Source organism: Lolium perenne, chromosome 1 (genome assembly GCF_019359855.2).
Source record: "Lolium perenne isolate Kyuss_39 chromosome 1, Kyuss_2.0, whole genome shotgun sequence".
In the NCBI taxonomy this organism is placed as follows: domain Eukaryota; kingdom Viridiplantae; phylum Streptophyta; class Magnoliopsida; order Poales; family Poaceae; genus Lolium; species Lolium perenne.
Window position 1 is genome coordinate 53,913,348 of NC_067244.2, and position 10,561 is coordinate 53,923,908.

Here is a 10,561-nt window from a genome sequence, read left to right on the forward strand (position 1 = left end):
TCCCTCTCTAAAATCTACCACTCGATCGTCTCTAAACCTGGGACATTACAGGGGTCCCCCTAGTGGAGATGCTCTCAGAATGCTTTGTTAGGTTCGGTCCAACTGAGACAGGGATCCGATGAGGGTACAAAATTCTCAGTCGATTCTATGTACAAGGTTTTAGTCCAACCCAATGTACCAATTGATAATAATAAGAAATTTTGGAAGATGAAACCCTGCTTAAAACGAAGGTGTTTGCGTGGTATCTTAGTCGAGAGGTAATTCCTACCGAAGATAAACTTGCAAAACGTAACTGGCAGACGTGTCTTTTCTCATCGAGATGAGACTATAAAGCACTTATTCATCCAGCATAAATTTCTAAGCCATATGGTCATTCATCAAGATAGGCTCTACGGTTATACCCACCACAAAGTGTTGCGAATATATTCGGAAATTGACTAAATGGCATGAATCCTATGTTTAAGCTACTTATTAGGGTGGGAGCGATTGCCGTTATTTGGCCGCTTTGACCACGTAGAAATGACAATGTTTGTAAAGATAAAAATGATTCTCTTGTGCAGATCATCTACAGTGCACAACTATGATCCGTTTATGATAGTCTCTACAGCGTGTGGAGCACCGCGACCTATTCATGAAGATATCTACACAGTTGAAGGATATGGCAAGAGATACCTTTTACCCAACATAGATGGTACCATAATCTACAGATTGGTCCTCCACATCCATAGGTGCTATCTTAGTTTGGCTGTGGCTACTTATCGAGAACCTTAAGTATTTTTTATTGTATCTTTTGGACTGAAATGGCAATGCGCATCCCATTTATTCAGATACAAGTTTTACAATGGTTGACATTTTTAGTAACCGTTCATCCACCCTGATCTTCTTCTTCGAATTAGGCTTTCGCCCCGCTTTATAAATAAAGCCACACACGGCCAAACCGATACAAGGTAGAGGGGGAGACCTCTTTACAAAGCAGATCAAAGATAAAAAACAGAGAATAGAAAGGAGATGTCACACCCTCCAAGGTACAACCGACACTCCTAACTAAAGATGCACCCCGCCTCCTTGTGAAACCACCGGACAACGTCATCTCGTACCCACCAAGTTATTTGCCGGGAAGGGCCGCCTGCCCTCCCGCTCCGGGCCGTGGAGCGCCGATCCTGCCCGCAGACAACAAGTACCAGGAACCAAGACCCCAATGTCACGTGTAAAAGATAGGAAGCCGCCAAGTCCACCCTTCGCCGGGATCGAAGCACCGAGAGAGGATCTAAGCATGCCCGCCGATGACAACGAGAACCGCCCACGGGAATCCAAGCTCCACGACGACGCCCCCAAGAGGGTGACGACACAAGGTGCCGCCGTCGCCGAGACCAAGAACGGTCAAAGGTTTTCACCCGGAGCTCAAGCACAGGGGAGCAACCACAACGGTGCCCCCAAGAGGGACACGACACCCGCGGGCGCCGTCACCGTTGGCGCCAAAGCGCTGGGCTTTCGCCCGAAATCGACTCCCGCCGCACAACGGACCGATGTGCAGCCCGCCGTCATCAAACAGAGCCTCCGAGACCAGATCTGGGAGCCGCCACTGCCGAAGCACCACCGACGCCAGGAGTCCCCGCTGCCCACTCCACGCCATCCCCATGTCCCAGGAGATAAGCCACCACCACTGCAACGTCGCTCGCCGTAGAGCCAAACGTGCAGCTTCCAGGCCGCGCCCGGCATCCACGCCCAACCCATCACCGGCAGCCACCACCATACGGACCAGCGGCAGGGGCAAGGGGCGTGAGAGGTCGAGCTGAAGAATGAGCGGACACCGATCTAGCACGCGGTGGCTGCCAACCGAAGGCCCGCCTGGCCCCGGGACTGGTCGCGGCCACGTACGCAGAGAGGCCCGCCAGGCCCAGATCGGGCCCAGATCGGGCCCGCCGGCCCAGATCGGGCCAGATCTCGCCGGCGCCGCCACCTGCCGCGCCGCGCCGCCCACCGTGCCGCCAATGGTTGCCGCCGTCGCCCCCGACCGGACCCTCGCGCCGCCGCCGTTGTACCGCAGCCCCGCGCCGGAGATGGAGTCGAGCCCGCGCCGCCGAGACCAGCCCGCCGCTCGCCGCAGCGGCACCAGAAGACGCCGCCCCGAGCACGCCGACACCACCACGAGGTCACCACGCCGCCGGAGGACCGACCGCGCCGCCGCACCTCGCCAAGTACGTGCCCTCGACGGCCGCCACGGCCCGCGCCGTTTCTCCGTGCGAGGGGGAAGGAGGGCCCCGCCGCCGCCAGCGCCCAGGCTTTGCCCGGCGACGCCGTCCGGCGGCGGCGAGGAGGGGGAGGAGGAGAGGTAGGGGCGGGAAGGAGGCGGCTAGGGTTCCCTCCCCGTCGCCCACGGGAGCGACGAGAGAGGGCACGGGTCCGTCATCCACCCTGATCTGACGGTTGTAAATAGACGGAACCAAACTGACGGAACCAAGAATATGGGACCGGAACCAAAATATGTGGGACCGAAACCTCTAATATATTTTACGAAAATTATAAAAAGTGAGCGTCCTTTTAAATGGCCAAAACATCTGATAAACTGCACGAATCTTGAAGCAACACATAGAATATTTTTCATCCAATCCGTATACAGACAACAAAATCAAGCCGCACGCACATCAATCGTCTAACCATCTCATAGTGGGGATGCACTGTCGTATGCACATCAGTAGCGATCGTATGCACATCAAACCCATTATCCTGTCTCTCTCGTCAATCGTTCGTCGGCTCTCATCCTCTCACTCTCTCAACCATGTCCATTTCTCCCTCAGCGATCCCCTCGACGGAGCCCCAGCTCGCTGTAGCTTCTCCAGCTACAGGTCCTCTCCCTCAATCCTTCAACCGTCCCCTCGGTCCGCCTCCGCCGTGCGTCGTCCTCGCTCGTCGTCTCCGCCTCAGCTTTCCTGCCGCCGTCGCTCGACACTGTGACCTGCTACTGCGACGGCGTCTTACTAGAGTCGGAGCACCTCCACCGGCAGGACTACAACGACGTCTTTGTGCACTTCGGCATGGTCCGGGCGGCGATGGGAGGAGCGGTGGCGGCGTTCTGACATGGCCGGCGAGGGGAGAAGAGACGGCGGCGTTCAGATGTGGCCGGCGATAAGAGGAGCGGCGGCGGCGTTCGGACGTGATAAATTTTTACATTGCCTGAGAGTCTTAGTCCGAAATCATGCTTCGGGATGGCTTCCAGTTCCAGAGATGAGAAAAGATACGTCCATGCTATTCATAGCTGCTAAGAAAGCAAACGTCCAGAGTACTTGAAACGTTGCCAATTAGCAAGTTAGCAGCCTTCGAGTCTGTATGGATGTTTCTATTCCGGTGCAAATAATTCATCCCTTTCTGCAATAGCAATCCTGAGAATCACAGATAGCTCCAAGATATATTCTTTTGCTTGTGAAGGAAGTCATATAGATTACCTCCTGGCATGTATTCTAAAGCAAACAAACATAATTACAATTGTACAATATTAGTTGATAGGAGATTACATCTTGCCTGGTGATACAGACTATACATGCTTATTTTTAAGCAAGAGAAAAAAGAGGCCTCCAGTTTCCACTGTCACAAACGAGTAGTAGAAGTTTATACAAACAAACAGAAGATACAGATAAAACATACAAAGGAGAACACAGCTGCGATCCGACTCAGCAGTGATCTTACACACACATCACAAAAACATAGAATGAATATGAAGAAAAGCTCCTTGTTTGATTCGTAGGGGTGGTTCTCGTGGAACTCATCCATCAGGGACTCAATCGGCATCGCTCGCAGCGACTCGTGGATTGTGATGTTAAGTGATGACAAAGCTTCAATATAGCAGCTGCATATTATATACAGAGTAGTATGTGTTAATGATAAAAGGCAGATTGGGACAGAATATAGTCACGGTGTACTTACAGTATAGCCATCTGAGGTTCACTCCATGATATCCCATTTGATAGCGATGTTCCCATTTGGATCAAGAGGGTCATAAGCTCTTCTGCACAGAGATGAGATGGGAAAATTTCAGAAGGAGATATCCTAGCGCCTCAAATTAACTAATGTACGATTTGGTTACATGCGTTTCAGCTTTCAAGGCATCTCCTCGTTCACATCAAATTCTTGTTTAAATGAAAAGAGCATAAAACCCAATAAAGATTAAGATTTGCTTGCTACTCACATCCAATCTTAGAATCATGTTCATCACAGGATTTTTTTCTCATATGAATCGAAAAATGTGCAGAATTGCTACTCCAGTTTCAGTGCAAGCAAAATGTATTAAGAGTCCTACTAGATCAGAGTAAGCTATCAGAACGAAATGTTGAAGAGCAAAACAGACATAAGACCTAACTAAAGGTCTAATATTAAGCTATCAGAACGAAATACAGATAAGGTATCGGTGAATAGGACCATCGGGGCTGCGGGGCGGCGGCTGCGTGGCGGCAGCTGCAGGGCGGGGGCAGCGGGGCGGCGGCTGCGTGGCAGCGGCGTCGGCGGGGCGTCGGCTGCGGGGCAGCGGGGCGGCGGCTGTGTGGCGGCGGCTGCGGGGCAGCGGCGTCGGCGGGGCGGCGGCTGCGTGGCGGCGACGGACGCTCGTGCTTTTCTTTCGAGATGTATCACACCTGTATGGAGATGTATCAAATCCTACGATCTGGTTCTGATTTTTTTTTGCGACACTGATTAAAATGTCCGTTCCAGAGCTCTTTTATGGTGTCATATTATTATAGAACTTACAGAAGATTTATCACAGATTTAATCAACGGTCACGAAAAATTACATTAGACGGAACCAAAATTCGATTAGACGGAACCAAAGTTCCATGCCAATCACCGTAAAAGAGCTCTTATTCGGATGCCTGGTGTATTGCATAAAACAGCTTTTATCAACAAAAAAAATCAAATAGAGCCCCAATCGTTTGGAAAAATCATCTTTATGCAGCATCAGTTTATTGTCACGTGATACGATGATCATTTAATTTCATTGCTCCAATATTTGTTTACGGTCAATCTGTGACATCACCGTGCATTTTATAAGAACTCTTGATCAAAGCCCAGAACCAATGATGTGAATAAATCAAAGTCATTTTACAATGTCTCTACTGTACCAATTTCTTTTTGATCCCATGTCTACTGTGCCGATAATGTACAGAAGTACTCCAAAATCATTTTTCACAAGTACTGTATTAACTAGTACTACTCCGTAGGCACCATTGGCTTAGGGAGGCGGTGAACGTTGGCACACCAATAAACGGAAACTAAAAGCATCTGCATATAAACCTAGGCACCATTGGCTTAGGGAGGCGGTGCCGCACTCTGCCAGCCAATGTGACTCAGGAGTGCAGTAATTCTGCTACTCCCCACTTACCTAGAAGCTGAAATAGAAGCCGGAGAGGAGGCAGAGATAATCTCAAAGCCGTAGAGTTGTTCCCCACGCTACCGTCGTGTAGGTGGCCGAGGACCATGGGCAAACATGGCGAGCGCAGCGTGACCACGCAGCTGAAGATGGTGCTGCCTGGTTCCTCAGAGAAGCTGGTAAGAAGAAGTCGACGCCACAGCTCTAGAGCTCTGTCCATCCATCCCAGACTCTGACCACTGACTGTGCAGCGCATCTCCGACGAGCTCGCGAAGTGCTTTGATTCCCGAGAAGGCGGCGCCGGGATGACGGCTTTCCTCGTCAGCCCGTTCGGATCGGCGATCTGGCAGGTTGAAGTCGGCCGGGATGGCGACAGCGCGTTCCTGGGTCGACGGTGGCCAGAGTTCGTTGAGGCCCACGGCATCAGCGTCGGCTGGTTCTTGGTGTTCCGTCACGTAGGCCGCGGCGTGCTCACCGTGAAGGCCTTCGACCCCACCTTCGGCCAAACTCTCACCGGTGAATACTCTCTCTCTCTCTCTCTCTCTCTCTCTCTCTCTCTCTCTCTCTCTCTCCCTCCCTCCCTCCCTCCCTCTGTATCAATTTAGTAAGTAGTAGCAGGGTAACAAAACTTAATGATCTACTGTGGTCAGTATGAGTTGATAATCTTCTTAGAGAAATAATGTGTTATCAATTACCCTTTTGCTAATTTCAGGTTGACCAGGAATTAAGTTAGTTCCAGATCAACTCGACAACCGTTAGATTTACATCGGGATTCGTGCATACGAAAATTACATATGGATTTGTAGTTGCACATGCATGTACAATTGCATATCCTTTGCTCTAGTTGCATGTGAATTACACATGACCGGGTGACCGAGAATTAAGCCAATTCCAGGTTGACCGGGAATTAGCCGCGTCCTATCAATTAAACAAAGTAGGTAGGTTTTGGTCCAGAGCGCATTGGTGAAAAAAAGTCAGAGAAGAGCCTGTGTCCAATCTTAAGCTCTGACAGCTCATAGCTCATACATCTGACTGTTGTCCATTTTCAGTTCCGGGCTTCCCTGCAGTCCAGATTGAAACCGGCCATGCTCGTAAGCCGCAGTTCCTCATGCCGCTTTTTCCTCATTGCATGGACAAGATGGTTTGCATACTCTTCTCATTGATATGTTCAGAATCAAGTCCTTAGGTGTACCATATGCTGATGACTATGTTCACTACATTGTGTTGTTTCAACTGTCTTTGCAGGCTATCCCCGCCGAGTTTCTGAAACGGAGATACATTTCTGATGAGGAACTCAACAGACGGAAGGCCACTTTCGTGAACCCCTCCAGCGATTTTTGGCATATCGATCTCGAGAAGGATGGGTCGAATGTGTTCTTTGCAGGTGGCTGGTCGAAGTTTCTAAAGTTCCAAGGCATCGCAGTAGGTCAAGCTATACTGATCAGGTATCAAGGCAACATGATCTTTACATTCGAAGTGTTCGAGTTAACCGGATGCCGGAGAAAGCTGGTAAAACAGGGCTCCAGATTTCAGCTAACTGAGAACAGTGAGGAAACATATTCGTCCCAGGACACTGAGCAGACTGAAGAGGCAAATCCGTCCCAGAAAAATGCCCACTGTGAGTAAACAAACTATTTAGTGCCCCTATGAATATCATTGTTGTGAAACCTCTATGACTATCTTCATAGTGAATTAACTTATATGCTAAATGCATTACTATTATTGTCGTCTTAGCATCTAAGGAAGCGCAGAGCCAAAAGGAAGCACATATTCCCAGAAGGAAATGGAAACGAAGTGAAGAGAAAAGAATGCCAAGAAGCTCCACAAATCCTTTTGGCAAAAGAACAGATTGTGAATATGAGACAGGGTCACAGCCTTGGATAAGGAAGAAGCTCAAGAGTAGCGCGCTTTCACAACCTGTAAGCACAATTATATATACTTTTTTTGCAAGATCGTTTATATACTCTATGAGCAAGTGAGGAATTTACTTTTACTAAAAGTAAGGAACATAATACATCTAGTGAACATATAGACATTCGCAAAAAAACATATATAATGGAACAAACCAATATATCAAATAACCTAACTTGAAGTATTATCAACTTGTTCATAATCTTTTACATCATACCCTCATGAGCTGTGACACAAACAACCTATCTGATTGCAATTGATTGCAGTGTTTTCCTGGGGAGTTCTGTAAGAAGGTTGGATTCCTGAAAAAATGCACCATCACGCTCAAGTCCTCAGAGAAGAAGGGGCCGTGGGAAGTCCAGGGTCTCGTTTACGAAGCAGGCCAATTTAAATTTTCTAAAGGCTGGAGTTCCTTCCGCTGGGATAACAGGCTCAAGGAAGGTGACGTGTGCACCTTCAGTGTCATCAATAGGGGGCTGTGGCATGTTGACATAGAACGTTGCTAAGATGGGACTTCAACCAGGCGCAGCAGTTGCAGTCTCAACCAGGTTCAGCGTGTGTCTGCCGTGCCAAATAGAATACACATTGGCAGCGAAAGCTTCTCTAGCACTTGTTGAAGATTGTCTTGTTATGTCGAACCTTTGTTCCTATGTGTTTACTGCACTTTTGTATCTTTAAACTGGTGCCGAATATTACTTACTCCACCTGATATCATGGACGTTGGTTGGTTTTGTTAGGATGTGTGCTGAAAACATTTTCTCCAGGAGATGCTAGAATACCGACATGACGTATGTGTACATGGTGATTCGTGTGGGATAAAACTCGGAAAATTAGATGATGTATGCAGAGCATTGTGGCACAGCAGTGTACCAGGTCTCAATAGCTATACTGGAGTACTGCACAGCTCCGTTGACCAGACTAATGTCTCATGTTGACCTAGAGGTTTATTATCGGACCATAGCACGCATTCTTCATTCAGACATGGTAAAAGAACAGAGACTCAAAGCCTGAATTGGAGCAACTGCCTTCTGAGCGTTGTAGTTTTTCCAAATGGATGAAAATCCAAGGTCAGTCGGTAGTTCCCCCAATGCTTGCCAGATCTATAATATCTATAAAGTTCAACCACACTAAGATGCATTAAATGTTTGCAAGCTGAAATATTGTGTGGCCACATCACCCCAATTATTTGTATCCATCTGATTTCACATATACGGTCATTAGTTACCCATCACAAATTCATTCCATAGTCCACAGTTACCGTTCCTCTCCCCGGGTGAAAAAAAGTACTCTACTCACTATTCATTCGGCCGTTTCATATTTTCTGCCCACCATTGTCGCCTCACCTCCCACACCGTTTGTTGTTTCATATACTTCACAGCAGCAGATGTATTTGTGAGGAAGATGGCGGCATGTCCGGGACTCCCACCATGCCACCACGGCTTTCCTGGGAGCACTTGCTCCAAGACGGGACAGATAGGATGGATGAATGGATCATGGTTCATGGATTCATGGATGAGTATCTACCATGGGCATGGACGTAGATTCCCCATGGCGGCGGAGGCGGACGAGCAAGGCATATACTTTTGTCGTACTACCTGATCTGAATCCTTTCTTGGCGTGGCGGCAGACCTCCACTCACGTATCTTCTCTCCACCTGCCTCGTGCCTTTCCCGCACACATGTTCTACCTTATTTGAATTATTCCCCCTCTTCAATGGTTGCTATTTCATTGGTCTCTATGTCATTAGGTCTCCAGCCAATCGGCACTCCCTGTTGTTACCTTTTATTTTTGCCAAACAGAGAATAGAAATCCCCATAACATAATGTAATTGAGCAAATTCGGATGATTTCTGCAGATAACTTGAATTTATTTGGCTAATTATGCCGGTTTAAGTTTCTTTATACTGTATCGAATTCTGCAGTTTACTATGGAACTGCTACATTGTACTCATTTCTGCAGCGTACGATGGCCTTTTGTTCCATGGAGTACATCGATTGTCCTTTTTGGGATCACTATCTTCTCTGTGGGATTCACATGGTTACATGATAATTGCAGCTAATCTGACATTTGAAGACAAATTCTACTGGGACAGTAATGAAACTTTTACATCTCTAACAGAAGAAGCTGAAGTATCCAATTCAGATATCTACATATATTTTTCTTATTTCTTTATGATCATATATCCTGCCATCAGAACTTTTGAAGTCCTTTAAGGCATGAGTTCCATCAATTAATCTTACATGTCTATTGATCTCCTTGCCTCCATGGATAGACATACGCGATGCTTTGATGTCTGTTGTTTCTATCGTTGGTGATGGTGACTAGATCAGGATTATTAATGAGTTTTAATTAGTCGTGGTATGAAATAATTGGTATGCCTTTTCTAGATTCTTCTATATGCGTGTCTTAATTAACTCGGCTATGCTGCACATACACTTTAGGTATGAATTATATGACCATGTTCGCAAAATATACGTGTATTTAATATCTTCATTTTCCTTATTGTTTCACAATGGAATAGGGGTTGTTCATTGTGAAGCTAAATACACAGGACATATATATTGTGACCCGCTGGAATACTGGATTGTGGATATATAGGTAAACCCATAATGGTCTTCATTTTTTTTCTTTTTAATAATGTCGTTTTGCTATGCCTATTTTTGGTGCTCACTTTACATCCTACAATAATATGCTATATATCCATATCAAAACTAGATCTAACGATTTTAGCACCATCATGATTATATAGTTTATACAGGAAAAACATTTATTTGTCTAATTTTTCAGATTCGTCCTGCATCCCAAGTGGTTTAACAATAGTTTTCTATGGGAAGTCTTTCTTCTACATGATTCAGTAATTTTGTTGAAAGATTTATGACAATCCTATTTGCAGGTCATGGCCAACGAGCACATGGAGGTGTCGAATCAAAACAAAGATCAAAGAATTTGCCACAATTATTTATGCAATTTTTTTTTGTTATTGGGAGTTTCGTGAAAAAGTTTCTTCCTACGTACAGGCAAGTGAAGTGTAATGTAGTTGATTAACGTACTTATAAATCTGCCAAGAAATATGTACAAATATTTTTGCATAATCTAAAGAGTTTGTCAACGCTTCTTATGAATGGAAGCAGTTTAGTTCTTACATTTTTTTGTCCCTGTAGGTAGTCATGCTTTTAGCTTGAGTACTCCTATTTCTATATATATACTTATATTTATATTTTTTTCTCTTTTAAATACTATGTGTCCCGCCGCAACGCGCGAGGTATCAACTAGTTCTAATCATTTCTAGGTACAC

General features: G+C 46.6%; 1 protein-coding gene across 1 annotated transcript; it reads left to right on the forward strand.

Moving 5' to 3' along the window:
• The first annotated feature begins 5,343 nt into the window (after positions 1 to 5,343).
• On the forward strand, positions 5,344 to 8,027 carry LOC127331190 (putative B3 domain-containing protein Os04g0346900). The gene is made up of 6 exons (XM_051357258.2): positions 5,344 to 5,534; positions 5,607 to 5,871; positions 6,405 to 6,496; positions 6,601 to 6,973; positions 7,090 to 7,274; positions 7,533 to 8,027. The coding sequence occupies exons 1-6, from the start codon at positions 5,463 to 5,465 to the stop codon at positions 7,770 to 7,772; spliced, it is 1,227 nt and encodes a 408-aa protein (XP_051213218.1). The 5' UTR covers positions 5,344 to 5,462; the 3' UTR covers positions 7,773 to 8,027.
• The last annotated feature ends 2,534 nt before the right edge of the window (positions 8,028 to 10,561 follow it).

What these genes read in the sequence shown, in the direction of transcription:
- LOC127331190 (XM_051357258.2), top strand. Translation starts at nt 5,463, where the DNA reads ATGGGCAAACATGGCGAGCGCAGCGTGACCACGCAGCTGAAGATGGTG. An exon ending in CTGGTTCCTCAGAGAAGCTG is followed by an intron (nt 5,535 to 5,606) that starts GTAAGAAGAAGT and finishes CTGACTGTGCAG; the next exon opens with CGCATCTCCGACGAGCTCGC. An exon ending in GTCCCAGAAAAATGCCCACT is followed by an intron (nt 6,974 to 7,089) that starts GTGAGTAAACAA and finishes TTGTCGTCTTAG; the next exon opens with CATCTAAGGAAGCGCAGAGC.